The sequence below is a fragment of the Nyctibius grandis genome, chromosome 6 (assembly GCF_013368605.1).
Source record: "Nyctibius grandis isolate bNycGra1 chromosome 6, bNycGra1.pri, whole genome shotgun sequence".
NCBI classification, from domain to species: domain Eukaryota; kingdom Metazoa; phylum Chordata; class Aves; order Nyctibiiformes; family Nyctibiidae; genus Nyctibius; species Nyctibius grandis.
This window is the reverse complement of record NC_090663.1, coordinates 26,870,144-26,884,885: the sequence shown is the minus strand read 5'-3', so window position 1 is coordinate 26,884,885 and position 14,742 is coordinate 26,870,144. Positions and strand designations below refer to the sequence as shown.

At 46.1% G+C, this 14,742-nt stretch overlaps 1 protein-coding gene across 2 annotated transcripts in view; it reads right to left on the bottom strand.

Annotated features, from left to right (window-relative positions):
• KLF3 (KLF transcription factor 3) overlaps nt 1-12,638 on the bottom strand; it is a 29,162-nt gene extending 16,524 nt beyond the window's left edge. The window contains exons 1-4 of one of the 2 annotated variants that reach the window (XM_068404114.1): nt 12,410-12,638; nt 8,282-8,320; nt 1,762-1,946; nt 1,405-1,501 (exon numbers count right to left, since the gene is read on the bottom strand). In XM_068404114.1, coding sequence (XP_068260215.1) covers nt 1,405-1,461 — 57 coding nt within the window. In that variant the 5' untranslated portion in view covers nt 1,462-1,501; nt 1,762-1,946; nt 8,282-8,320; nt 12,410-12,638. The remainder of the gene's footprint in view (nt 1-1,404; nt 1,502-1,761; nt 1,947-8,281; nt 8,321-12,409) is intronic. The other variant, XM_068404113.1, reaches the window with a different exon arrangement.
• Between the last annotated feature and the right edge of the window lie 2,104 nt (nt 12,639-14,742).

The following is a 14,742-nucleotide window of genomic DNA, read 5'->3' as shown; positions in this document are numbered from 1 at the left end:
CTCACTGATAGATCAATTATTTTTCTATCATTGCTCTCAACTAAATAAACCCCATGAGAGTCAAACTGTAATTTTAAAATGCATACCAACTTAACTCTCAGAAAGTGTTATTAATAGCACTGAAGAAATCAGACTGCTTACAAATGCATTTAAATTGATGCCAATTATTCTACATTTTAAATAAAACAGGAAGCAAACTTTTCACTGAAGGGCCATTCAGATCATGAATTTAATGCACTCTAATTTATGCACACTGACTTCACCCTTTTAATTGATCAGCCTTTCTAAGGGTGTGGTTTCATGTTACACTTAATCTGATCTTATTGCAGGCTACTGCTGAAAGGGGAGGTCCCACTCCCTCGTCCTTCGTCCTCTGTCCTCCCTCCTCCCCTTCCTCTAGCATTGAGCAGCTGCACAGAATGAGTCAGATCTGCCTCCTGATCTGACCAAAAAATAAGGGTATTTTTGGTGGGTTAGCAATTCTGACCATTCAGTGAGCTGATCCAAAGGATCCAAGTCATTCTGTGGCCACATGATTGCTTCATGTCATACAAAGGAGAGACAAAGCTGGAAAGCAGGGAGAAAAGCTTGAACCTTCCCATTCAGCAGCAGCCTGCAGTTGAGTAGGTGAAGTATACATGAAACTGCTTCCTAAGGCTGTATTTCCCTGACAGCCTAAATCATCACAATTCCCATTATCCCCCTCCCAGCTACATGTTCCTGCTCCTCTTGCTTATCAGACTCTTCTCTGAGCTGACCCTATACACCAAGTTGACAGAAAATTAACCCAATCGAAATGAAAAGTCTCCCCTTCCCTCTTTCCCCCCAGTCCTCCTCCACTGCCCTGGTTCTCATCTGTTCACATGGTAAGGTAATGTACCCGCCCTACCCAGCAAAAAGCCATTACTTTCTTTGTCAGGATTAGTTTTCTGCTGCTTAGAGCACAGAGTTAGCCCCAGGCACATGTTGTCAAGACCAAGAGAGAAACAGAAAAGTGGACTGTGAGAAGCTGTTCATTTAGTTCAAAGGTGTAACATTGAAACCACAGGCTCTTGCCACTTCACTGTGAAGTCTGGCAACTTAATTTCAATGCACCTCCATCAGCAGCATGAGCTACAGAGATCATATTTGCACTGCGGTGGCTGAGGGGTACTTGGATGTTCTCTCTCTCTTGCTCTGGGGATTGGAGCACCAGCAGAGGTAATGGGGCAAGTCATTTAAGTTCAATAAATTAATAAACTACAGAAACAGTTTTCCTAGAATGTGAATTTGATTGCCCTCAAAGCAAAATATAGCTTCAAAGCCTTTCCTAGGCTAGTCCAAAGGTTAGAGAAATCTTGGTATGAATTTACAGATGGAAAAACTGTAGTCATCACAAAGGCTAATATATTTTACAAGTCTTACCACTGAAACAGGCTCCATGGCTTCTTGCTTGATAGGGACTGGGTCAAACATTAGCATCTTTTTTATTCACCTGTTCTGATGCCTTTGATGTCCTGGCCTGCAGGGGAAAAACAAGGTGTTAGAAAGCCATAGGAAACCCCCTAATCAGCTTTCTGAACTGTAAAGGACTTACTATTTTGTCCCACTAATGTGAATATATATCCATCTCTAACATAGCTTCTTAAATATATAACTGGGCTTCATTTAAATATTTCAGTTATTTTAAGTTTATTCTTTCCCAATTGCTATTGAAATAAAGGGACATCTGCTCACTTTAATGAAAGTTTATTTGAATTTTTATTGTGCATGTTAGCATACCAAGATCACAGAACTGTCACTTTCATTAGCTGTCAGTGTGTAACCACATCACAGTTTAGACCATGCATTTCTCATCGGTGTTATAACTTCAGAATAATCTTGTTTAGCAGTGAACTGATTCTGGAGAGGATATCTCTCTTCTAAGAGTCCTGATAGAAAAGTTGAAACTTTCACATACAGTGGCACTGAAATCAATGCAAAAGAAAGATTAAAACCAGGACTAATTTGGAGAGGTACATTCAACATGCTGCAATGACTTAACATAAAAAATTCATCAGTTATTTCCCTGAGATAATAGATTTACTGTCAATTCAACAATAATTTGTACTAACTGTGCGAAGGAAAAGCACTTCAAAAAATCTGGTTGTATTCTGTGCAGTTTCAGTTATTTTTTCTACAGTGTTCAATCTCACTTGTCCAATTTTAGCTTATCTCCAACTGCCTGAAATAAAAGTATTTAGCATAAAGCACATCATAACTTAACTATCATACTACACATTTGCCGTGATCAACTTGGAAAGATGCTGTGAAGGAAAGGAGGAGATACCTCTTCAGGGCTAAGCCAGAAGGGCACAGAGTAAAAACCAGGAGAAGCGAAGGGAAGTTGTTCGCAATGATGTTCAGATATTGGCAAGCTGTTATAAATCACTTGAGGTTATACACTATATGACTGATGCTAAAGCAGCATGCTCTCACCATACACTCTACAGTGCACAGCCCTGCCTGGAACTGGTATGACCTCTATTAAGATGCGAGAACAAAAAAAATGACACAAATTCAATGTTGACCAGTAGATGGCACTGGAAGGAAACGAATCCAGCCCGACCACACCATGCAGACAACTTCACCCTGCGGAAGTAGGCTAAGGGCTCAACAACAGATTTGTAGTTGTGGCTGGAAAACTCCCCCAGAAATTTACATGAAAATTTTAAGATGTACCTGCTCAAATTAAAATAATTCTAATAAACCTACACTAATGAACAATATTGCAATTAACTATCACGTGTGTTTACAGATAAAAACTTGTTAAGAGCTTCCAGACAAAGATGGCATGAGTTGTTACAAGTCCATCATTAATTATTCAGGTATATGAATAAAGTTTAAAGACTTACGGAAACACATTACAACCGTGTACATTTTGAATAATGGAAACAAACAAGTATCAAAAGTAAATTAAAGTCTTTTCATAATTCTTCTTACAAAAGTCAAAGGCCTGACAAAACCAAATTGCCAAAAAAAAGTGAAACAAATAGAGCAGCTCAATGCAATTTCCAGTTTAAACTTAACATGTAGTTTTATTTTAGAAGTTGTGCAAGATGGCACTATTTGCTAAAAGTTGTGATAATTTTGTAAATACTTTAAGTATGTCTGTGAGGAGGTTACTAACTATACTATTCTTCTTTGAACGGTTGTCTTTTTCAGGTTTTTAACATTTCACATAACTAGAACCATCATTTCAGAAGACTCTCTTCCCAGAAATATATCCACATATCTGGGCATTAAATACATATATGTACCTATGCATCACTCGCACACATTCCCACACATACATATGCATTGTGAAAACAGGAAAAAAGTTATACTTCTAGACATAAAAAATGTTTACAGTAAAAATGTAGCATCTCAGACCTCATATATAAGAATTCGGAACTACTTGCTTTCAGGTTTTCAGAAACTTTCAATTTTTAGTTTATATGTGCATAGATAAAGTGACACATCAATCTGTACTTCAGTGAAGGAAGGAAGGAAAGAGAAGAAAGAGAGAGAAAGAGAGAAAGAAAAAAGAAAGACAGAAAAGAGAAGAAAGAAAGGAGTCTCGAGGGGGGGAGACAGAGAGAAGGGAAGAGTTTGTTCTAAGCAAGCAGTCATGCTCCGAGGCTACTCTTTTTGTCATTTTTGTTGTTTCAAAATTGGATTTTCTTCAGTTTAAGAGTTACTTCTTTTCACCTTTTACTTCAAGAAAGTGTGTGAAAGACACTTGATACACATTTCACATGTCACGCTATACATTTGAGTGTTTCCTGAGACGGCTCTAAATTACTGTGCAGGAATTAGACTGACATAGACAACAGAAAGTGTAATGCCCTGAATGAAAGTGAAAAGTAATTCTCAATCTTTCTCAGGTGCCGTCATCTAAGAACAGCAGAAGAAAACGTTACTTATATTGCTGCAACATAGTACAGAAATTGAGCGCTTCTTTATCACGTTACTCTTAAGCGGTAGGTTTCCTTTCCCCATTTGACAGTGACTGGTAACCAATTTTCAAGAAAGGAAAATGAATTAATATATAACTCTTGGTCCTGTCGGTCCAGATCGGAGGGTCAGATTCTTATCTGTTGGAACCTGATAGAGCTGCTATAGAGTCTATATAAACCAGCTTTGGGCCTGGCATTTAAAATTAGCTCAGAAGGACACTTTCCTAACGCTGCAAACAAACTCACAAAACAATTCTCTTTTTATTTAAAAATAATGCTCCAAATTGATTGCTTGGACCACATTCACAAACAAAATACATGCATGCACACACACACACATAAAAAGCATGCTACCTATAGTAAGAAGTCAGTAGTTTTTCCTGGTCTATTTGTAAAACGATGCCTACTAACTCAAAACCTCCCAATCTCTCCTAAACACTGGAGAAGGGGGCAATAGGGAAGGTAAACAGCCTTATCTGTTTCTGTTACAGAGGAATGGAAAACCAGATGGGTTCTACTTTACACACTGATTTCAAAATGTACTTGTTTGAAAGCCCACAAATTGTTTAGTAAATACAACTAATTTCTGGAAAATCAAAACACTGTCTCTCATTCCTGAGGTACGCTGGAAAAAACAGTGAGGAGACAACAATATATTCATATTAAGCCTATTAAAAAATAAGGGCCTTTGTCTTTCATGTTATTAGATAAACTATTTTGCATTGAAGGTTTTTTTTCATGTGGGTCGAAAGAATTTAAAATGCATGTAATCTGAAACTAAATAATTAACTACAATCCGGTAGGCAAACATTCCACCCTCTCTTTTTTTTTGCTCTCCCTCTCTTTTTCTGCTAACAAGCCACCCAGTTTTACTTTCTTGCCTCCTCCCATTCACTCCACCCTGTGGAGCTCTGCCAAGTCAGTCCAACTTGTCCAAACAGGACATGGCTTTTGATAAGATTTTGCTCACGCCCTGTACTTCAGAAAGACAAATGAAGCAATTGGGTTTTGTATGCAAATAAGGACAGGTGCAAGGTAAAGTCCAGGCAAGGTCCCTCAGTATTTTCCTATCTGAAGTCCAGTGAATACAGCAAGCCAGGAAAAACCCAAACTCTGCCCTTATGATCCAATATGCAGCAAAGTATCCCTTCCAGAAGGGAAGTTCATCATCGGTAGAGCTCATCGCCTTGTCAGGATTGAAGACTTATCAATATTAACTTCCTGACAGGTCTGGTTTACTGTTTCAGAGACATAATTAAGAGTAAATGAAAGCTTAAAGGTACTTAATGTGTATTCTGACAATAAGGACTCGTAAGGATTATTTACCCCGGATGAAACGAGCAAAGTGGTTAAAGAATGCACCCAGACCACACATCTGCACTGCAGAGCAGCTGGAGAAGAGCAACCGCATTGCAGCTACTCCCAGCAGTTCTGTACATCTACCTTCAAGGTCCACCAACTCTGCAGACCTGTTATGAAAGGAAAGGGTGGGGTGCAGGGCCAGTTTTGACTGTGCACATCCAACAACTACAAAGCCTCCCTCTAACATAGAGCCTTTGCTCTCATTAAATACCTGGAAGAGCAGCGAGTGACCTGACTCTTGTTGCAGACAGTGGCGTGGTGACCATAAGTTCTGCCTGTCTTCACCCTGCATGAAAGCATGCATGGGGTTTGCTTTCTCAATCTTTGTGCCTGGGGGAAGCAAGGAATGCTGCCCTGTGGTACAGTGAGGCTTTGTCTAGAAGCTTCAAGGTATGATTGTTATTGTTGGTATAATTACAGAATAATGTAATGATATCTGCTAAATTCGCACTGCATGAATGCCCTCCACAAAGACACTGCAGCTCTTGCAGCACTGTTGGTATCTAGCAGCCAGTGTAAGTCATGTGGCCAAAGCTCTTCAGTCCAAGCCCTTTGGGACTTACGCTGTTGCTCTGAAAATAATACTTCTTATGTGAGCCTCGAGTCAAACTTCCCTGAGACTAAGGAGAAGTCATAATATCAGAAGACTCTCCACTGATGAAATCCAAAGGGTGGGGAGGTTTTCTGAACCTGGGTGAGAAGTCTTCTTCAGGGGAACCCTGAAAGAGTTTCACAGAGAAAAAAGTTTCTGAGAGCAGGATTCCCTGGAAAAGGTAGAAAAAGTGTCTTCCAGGGTTACTAACAAGATGCGTTTGCACTTACTGTACCTGTCGCTCATCAAGACCTGAGTCAGCAAAAAAGTGTTTCTGAAGTTCCATTAACTTTAATGGGAAGTAAGCAAGCGTCTAACTGCACTGGGCCCCAAAACAGCAGCAGGCAAAGAAACTCTCCAGCTCAGCACAGCCGTCAGAGTCAGTCAAACCAAGCAAGAGCAGGGGAAGAGCAAAGGCCCAGGCACGGTGCTGGGGGAAGGGACCGGAGTGCCAGACCAGGAAGAACAGCAGGGGGAAAATCACGAAGAACTAGTACACCAAGAAAATGTTTTACTGATCGGCAGCCTTCTGTGTTTGTTTATTCACTGGATTGCCACTGGGAAATGGTAATAACTGTTGAAAAAGTTAGGATGTCATGTAAAAAGAAAATGGTACCTGGGCAAACATTTTCTGCTGAAAGCTTTACTCGATAGGCATGATGAAAGAGAGTATTTCTCTAGGATTCTGTTATTTAGTATTTCAGACTATTTTTGCTTTTTGTTGACTTGAAGATCTTTTACCTACCTCCTTTCAGAACTGCAAGCAGGGTAAAAAATCTGTTTTTTTGAACAGCTTGTATGTCCTAGCTTTGCTGACGTCACTTTGCTTGACCTAGAACTGCTTTGACATCATAATTTATCAGCTGTGTAGCAGACTAATCAATATTTCCATTAAATTTACAATAATGCTGGTGCAGGGTCTTTGAAGCCACAAGCCTTGAAATGGCTTGCCTGTAAAAATTTTGGGCAAAAAAGTTCTTGCAGTGCTCATTAAGAAAGTATCTTCTCTACCAAGAAAAAATGGAGCCCATGTAAACCCTGTTCAACCTTCAGTTCTACATTTACTGAACCTAACGCAGAGAGAAAGAAAAGCTCTTGAGGCACCTCCATTAGACAATATTCTCCCTTATCAGGGCAGACTGCTGTCTGGCTTCCTGTCTCAAGCTACTTCTTAGAAGGAGAAACAGTCTAGTAAGGATAAAAGATCAGACTTTTGAAAACAAGTGAAGTATGTGGAATGGTATGATAATCTTTCCCTTCCAAACAGAACTTGTTTTTTTGTTGCTTTTTTCTTAAGAGGTTAATTTTGAAGATAATTTAAAAGGAGAAATATAAATCCTATCTTTTTATTACAAGGGAAGAATGAGAGAAAATACTGTTCTCTCACGTAAAGGGTTCTGCTATTTCATGAAACATATGACAGAGAGATTAAACATTTGTGATAGTATGGAGGAGAAGAAAAAAATCTAATCCTAAAGAAAGGAAGTGTACATTTATGAATAATAGCCTAAATGGTTAATTTGAATGAGTATTTGAATACAGGGCAAATGTCGATGAACTTCTGTGTACCTACGGAAGTGGGAAAAAAAAAACAGGGAGAAGAGCTGGATAGTGTGGTGGATACAAATGAGACAGTGATCAAAGCAGCTTAGACTCTGTAATGGAAAGTCTGTCATGCCTTCATGGATCAAGTTTGTTGGTAACACACACTGAGACCACGCGTTTGGGGTTTTTTTTTCCATTCTGACTTAGTTTACTATTAAAAACCTGTTAGAGCTTTATCCTTCCATTTGGCTGATCTACACTTACACTTCCTTCCCTTGGGAGATATCCACTACGGCTACAAAACCCTCAAAGGAAGCCTCAGCATCAAGTGAATGCTTAACAAGGAAGGGTTAAGTCTCTCCTAAAACCAGCTCTGCCAAACTTCATATTCTGGATTGGAAGCAACTAGCCTCGGAATGAAAACACAAAACTTCAATGCTGACAGCATAAAAGAACCCTAAAAGACCTCCTGTTAGCGGTGTTAATTAATATTAAAAAGTTGGTTTACAAAACTATTATAATTTTAATCTCAGTCCCCGATTTTGTAGAACTTCTGGCTACAAAAAGGTGCGCACCACAAAATTTACTGCATTTACTATACACTAGTTTCCAATATTAAATGCAGTTAAATGCAACACTTTCTCCCTGTCATGGGAAAAAAGATTAAGCATGTTTGCAATCCTGTGCAAACTAACACTACCAGAATTAAGTGATTTAATCAGGTTCTAATGGAGACACTCATCCACGGTATTCTAAAATCAACAGAAAAACAACTAAGTAAAAACAACTGACAGTAACAAATGAAAATAACCAATAAACAACTTACCAAAACTGTGTGGCCAAATACTTCTTGTTATCCGGACTTCTGAACAGACAAAAAAACAAGTTGATGTAAGGATGTGCACATAATTCAGTAAAAATTATTTTTCACATACAATAAGCCCTGAAAGAGGAAGTTTAAAGCATGTATTTCAGATACTTCTTAAAAGATACCTGCAATGATCACAAACAGCTAACTTTCAGCATCCAAAAGAGCAACAGCAGGAACTAAAACATTACTTAAAAAATGAGTGAAATAAAAAAGGGGTAAAACAAAAGGGTTGAAGTATTTCTGCATGTACAGAAACCATGCATATTCCAGCCCATAAGTGACAGAGAAGAATAAACACTCAATCTTGCATTTTCATCCACGGCCTGATTCAAAGCCCACTGAAGTTAATGCAAGTCTTTCTCTTGATTTCAGTGAGCTTTGGCTTGGGTCCTTTAGCTCTTCTTCTGTCAGATCCAAAGCAACAGATTTATATTCTCTTTCTGAATTTCCTCTCGATGTTTATCTATGCCTGCCTGCAACAGGGTGGTGGGAGAGGACAAATATAAAAGCAGGAGTAAAAAAATTATTGTTATGCCTTCAAAAATGCAAAATGTGGGAGCGCCATACCTATTTATTCCAAAGAAAAGTTAGCTAGTAGTGCGTCATTTTCTGTATTACATCTGGAAGACAGGGAATCTTCCAGTTAGTGTAAGGAGAAAGTATCTACTCCTTTTGAGATCTGGGAATACAAAGTGCTTACAGTGGGCCATTCAGGTTGGGTAAGGTCAGAAGCCAAAACCCTCTTACAAGTATGAGCCTACAGCTGTGGATTCTCTTCTCAAATTCTCTTTTACACCAGTGTAACTCTGTGACTTTAATGGAGCTTTTCCAGATCTGCTGATGAGCAAGCGAGAGCACAAAACTGGCTCACAACTTTCTGGAGAGTCGAGTACAAGTTTTCAGCAAAGGGAGCGAAGCTCTCCAGTTCACCCCCATAAATACACTGGAGTCGAGGGCGTGCGTTAAAGGTTAACTTGAAAACCTCGTTATGACATAACACAGGCATCTTAAGCAATCGTGAGTGTGTAGAGACATGATAACTCATTGGGTGGGGATTGGGAGTTGAGGGGCAGTGACAAGGGGCCTGGACGAGGCTACCGATCTGCCAGAAAACAGCCCGAAACAGGAAAGAGCACCACATATGCCACTTGGAATGTGTGACGCAAACCCCAGCCTTGAAACAAAGAACAGGAAACAGCTCTGCTGGCTGCGCTGGGGAGAAAGCACAGAGAAACATTTAGGCGGCCCTCCCTGACCCTATATTCATGAGCAGCTGGAGTCTTTTAAAACAACAACAGTGGGTGGAGGTGTTTGTTCATTGGGTGTGAATAAAAACACTGTCCTTATGCAGGGGACCTGCCCTATTTACAAACAGGCTCCCTTAACATCAGGGAGCAGGAGATTTTTAGGCACCACAGGTCATGTCGACTCGCTGAAACCTTCCCTATGACCAGCTGGTTTATTACTGAATTTACAGAATGCCAGTAGCTAAACAGAGCTACAGCTTCATGACACCAAACGGGCAGCGCCCAGCCTGACAGTAAGCACCTTCTTTGTAGACAGAGCCAGGGGGATCAGGCCATTGCAGGAGTGATTTGTAAAGCCAGGGTCTCCTCCTGGACAGGGTCTCACTTTTGTTCAGTACTGCTCAATAGCTGAGGACCAACATCACTCAGTGCACCCAAGAGTATTTTTCTAAGCCGTCACACGCTTAGCCTTCTACATCCCTGTTTCATATGCACTCAGACCGCATCCCACGACCTGATTTTCCATGAATATAACACTTTTATTTTTGAAGCACACAAACATACAGCTGAATAAATGAAATAAGCTGACGACATGAGGCACATCTTGCCTAGATGTCATGTAATAGAAAAACAACAACATTTGTTTTCCTTCAAAGCCGTGTTTTGAAACACTCTCTCTTCTCTTGCATACTTTGCATCGGTTATTTATATACCATGGGTGGGACATATGATATTATCCCATGTGAGAATGTGTTACGGCAAATTATGTGGACAAGTACCACAGTAACACTAATAATTGCTGTGAGGTTTCATGGCTGAAATTTAACAATGCACATGAGGTGACAACCGGCTACTACAGCATCTACATGGCAACGTGTAGGTTGTAGGCTTTATGCTGATGGTATCAGTTCCTTACTTTCTTCATACTGAATATCTGGAAATATAAGTAATTTGGTGGTTGTATAACTCCCATCTCTATTATCTCTGAGCCTTCAACTAATCTCACATTTAACATCGTTATTTATCTGAAGGCTTTTGCTTTTGGCTGAACAGGTGTTGCCTAGGTCAGATCCTCACAGTACCTAAGGGCTCCCTTGCAGCTCTGCTACTTAGCGGAAATTGAGCTTGGTTCCTCGGGGACAGGAGAGATCACTTAGTATCTTTTTGTTTTCTCCTTGCCCTTACCTCCAGGCTCAGGGTGTGCAGGAGGAAAAAGAAGTATTTGGCTGCTTGGGAAAAAATAAAAAAGGCCACTCAATTCAGATTCAGGTTTTTTTGTATTTTTATACTAGACAAAATATTCTTAAAAATACAAAAGGAAAGTTAGTTTGAAACAAATCTCTTCTGTGTCAGGCAGGATTATCAAATTCAGATGTAATTCCTCTCACACAAGAAGCAGCTCCTCATGTGATTATCAAGACAGTGTATCTTAAAAGTATTCTATGGAAAAATTGTTAGTGGTCAGCCGTGTAATCCTTTGTTTTCAATACAGGTAATGAACATTTATGGATATTCGTTTAAACATAGTGGACTCTTCAAAGCTCTCCTATCAGCCACTCAAATTCAGCTTTTCCCAACAATGAAACTTTCAGAGTTCAGCCCCACAAACAGTGACACTTTGAATTCTCAAAGGCAAGGAAGCAAATAAAACACAGCAGACAGTGCAGGTACAGTACCCGAATCATCCGGGGAGTACACAATGCAACTTTAATGTATATACTTTTTTCATATAACTCTTGAATGACCACTTGAGCTATTCTGAAGTAGGTCTTTCTCCCAAGCTCTGGTTAGGTGCTGTGATCTCCCAGTGCGGGCTCCTGTTGCTGAACCTTCCCTTTGCCAAGGCTCCCCTAGCTGTGCCAGGTGCTCACCTGACAAAGGCCCACAGCAAATAACGCCTATTCCCATTTCGGCTTTAAAAAAAAAATACGGCGTCCAGAAAAGGGAAGCTAATTACGGTCGTTATTTCTAACTCCACACTTAACTGCGGTGCTGTCCCAGGCGCTACGCGTTTTAACTTCGCCTGCATCATGGCTAAGGGGTGGTAAGGTCAGATGACAATACCAGGGATACATTTTTGAGAGCCGGTCTCATCCTTGACTTCACAAGGAGTTAAAGCGGGGACACGGCGCTGCCCATCAGCTCCGCGCTGCTGGTGGGAGACCGCCAAGAGCCGAGCTCCCGCCCGGGTACTTCCCCCACCGCCCTCGGACCCGAGGGGACCCGCTACATTCTTCACCTCTGTCGTCCGGCACGATATCCCGTGCGCGATCCGGTGACACTTCAGTCTCTAACCCAAGACCCGCCTGTCACTCCGCGGCGGGAGGCCGGGGACAGCGGCCCCGCTGCGCGAGAGGGCGGCCCCGAGGGGCGGGCGGCCCGCAGGCCCCCCCACCAGGGGCGGGCGGGCTGGAGGCCCCAGGCCCCCCCGCCAGGGAGCGCGGCCGGCGGGGGAGGGAGCCGCGGGGGAGGCGGCCCCGGCCGCGAGCGGCGCCGCCGGCCACACAGGTGCGCTGCCCGCCCGGGCGGGCGCGACAGCCAGCGGCGGCCCCTCCTTGCTCCCGCCGCCTCCCCGCGCCGGCGGCCACGCAGCAAGTTTCACAGGCCCGCGGAGGGAGCCCTGCTCCCCCCTCCCCGCAGCGGCGGCCGGCCGGACACCCTGTCCCCGCCGGCCCCCGGCCCGGCTGCGGCTCCCGCTCCCCGGGCTGCTGGCGGCGTCCCACCCCCAGCCGCTCCGCGCCGCTCGCAGCGCCTGGAAACTTTCCTCCTCCGGCACCTCCATCCCGCAGCCGGCACAGCCCGGCCCGGCCCGGCCCCCCGCCGCCCTCCCACTTACGCTCGGCGGGCGGTGCGGAGGGCGCCGGGCCTCCGTCGGCTCCCGCAGTGCTGGGGGTCGCGCTAGGTGGCGGGGGCTGGGGGCGCTCCGGAAGCACCGAGGCGTGAGGCCGGTGTGTCCCCCGTCCCCGCGGCTGAGGCGCCTCGGCGGTGGCTCCGGGTCTGTGTGCGAGAAGGAGCTGCCCGCCCGCCGCCCTGCCTCCCGCCCTCCGCCCGCCCGCTCGCTCGCCTTCCCCCCGGGCTCCTGGCACCGGGCCGCGCTGTCACATGACGCCGGCGCCGCTCGCCCTGCCAGGCTCCCCGGGCCGGCGGGGTGAGTGGCGGTGGGAGGGTCACGGAGGGGAGCGCGGCCGGGCGGGCCGGGCGGTTCCCCGCCCGCGGGGTGGAGGCTCCGCCGAGGGGCCGGGGCGAGTCACCGCGCACAAACAGGCGGGCACGCTCTGACTCCGCGCCGCCCGCCCTGCCTCCCGGGGGCAGACAGACTCGCATAGACACTAATTATCCCCAGCAGCCCGGGAAGGGGAGGGGAGGGGAGCGGGGCTGCCGCCGCCGCCCCGCTGACAAACCTGCCCGTCCACCTCCTCCTCCCCGCCCGTGTGTCAGGCAGAGGCGTGCGCCTGGCACCCGGCCTCGGCGCGCACCCCTTCCCCTCCCTCCCTCCGCGCCCACCCCGGCCGACCTGCGGCGGCGGCAGCAGCAAAACAACAGCAACACCCAGCGCCCGGGGGGAAGGAAGGGAGGTGCTCGCTCTGGGGCGCTGCCGCCGAGCTGGCTTGGCCAGCGGGGGCTGGGAAAGGGAGCGGAGCAGCGCGGAGCCGGGCGGCGGTTTCCCCGGCCCTGCCGCCGCAGGGCTGCCCTCGCCGCGCCCCGTCGCGCCGAGGAGGTGGCGGGGCCGGGCCGCGGCCGGGCGAGGCGGGCCGAGGCGAGGCCCGGCGGCGCTGGCCGCGGTGCGGGCCGGCGGGCGTGGGGCAGAGGTGTCGGCCCGCCTCCGCCCCGGCTTGGCGGCTCGCCCGCCCCGGCCGCCGGGACTGCCGGCTGCCTGAGGCCCGTGCCGGGGTGTTTCTTTATGGCTGCGATCAGCCCGTAGTGCCCGGGTGCGCTCCCGCCGGGGAGAGGCTCCGCGCGGGAGGGAAAGGGGCAGACGGGGAGAGGCGCTGCCAGCTCCGCTCGGCTCGGCGGCCCCGAGGCGAGCCGCCCCCCGCGCAGCCCCTGCTCAGCCCCCCGGCTGACGCCGGCCCGAGGCAGCTGTCTGTATGTGTGTCCCAGTCCTCCCTCTATCCGGGCTCCTCTCGCAGCTGGAGGGGCAGGAGCGGGGAGCGGCGGCGGCTGCCGCCCTGCCCGGGGGGCTGCTGGGCTTAGGCGGCGCGGCGCGACCCGGCCCCGCGGCGCCGTGCGGCTCCCCGCGCTGCCGAGGCGCAGGGGCAGCGGGGAGGCTGAATTGGCCCCACGGGTGTGCTTGATGCTTGAGACAAAGAGTTTTCAGCGGGGTGCGCCGCACGTACCGCCCGTGGATCGAGAGCCGCTTATCTCCGTACCCCCGGCCAGACGAGGGACTTCACTCAGAGCAATGCTCTTTGAAAAAACTATGTCCTGTCCTACTGTCTCAACTCCATTGGTTAGGGAAAGGCGCTGCCACTGATTCACTGTACTGTGCTTACAGTTGTTACAGTATGCCATATAAAATCATGTCCTCTCCTGGTTGATATACGGTACCTGAAAATGTTGCCAAGCAAGAGGCAAACGCTGCACTCGGAAAGGCCCTATCCTGCAGTGCAAACTGTGGCTGGATGAAAAGCCAGTGATGCTTCTTGGGGATGGAGAGGCCACCCTGCAGGACCCTGATTACATGCTTGGTCTTGTGGGTGAAATCAGTGGTAGATGCTGACCATCTCCGGCTCCCTAGGATCAGTCTGTATATTTAATTGCCTGAATAGGACCCTAACATAACACACCGTTTTTGTATGTTTGGGTTGTTATTTCTGTTCTCTTTGATATTAGCCCAGACAGTAATGCTGTAAAAGCAAAACAAAGAGGCTAGGGGAAATGATTGGGGAAGTGTTTTCAAACACGCTGCTTTGTGCAGGTGCGTGCTCAGTCTATGTCTTTATTTCCAGGATGTTTTAATGCATCCCTTGACTTAGCTTGCTAGGCTGTATGGCTTTAAAAAGCAAAGACACCAGTCTGAAACCCTGAGGGGTATGACTCAATGACATAACAATAAATTGTAGTATCTCCTGCTAAGTAATTACACTGTATCATGTTACAACAAGGTATTGTTGAAATACTATCATGTAGCTCATAAAGTGTCTTTTTTTTTATTATAAGCCTATAACA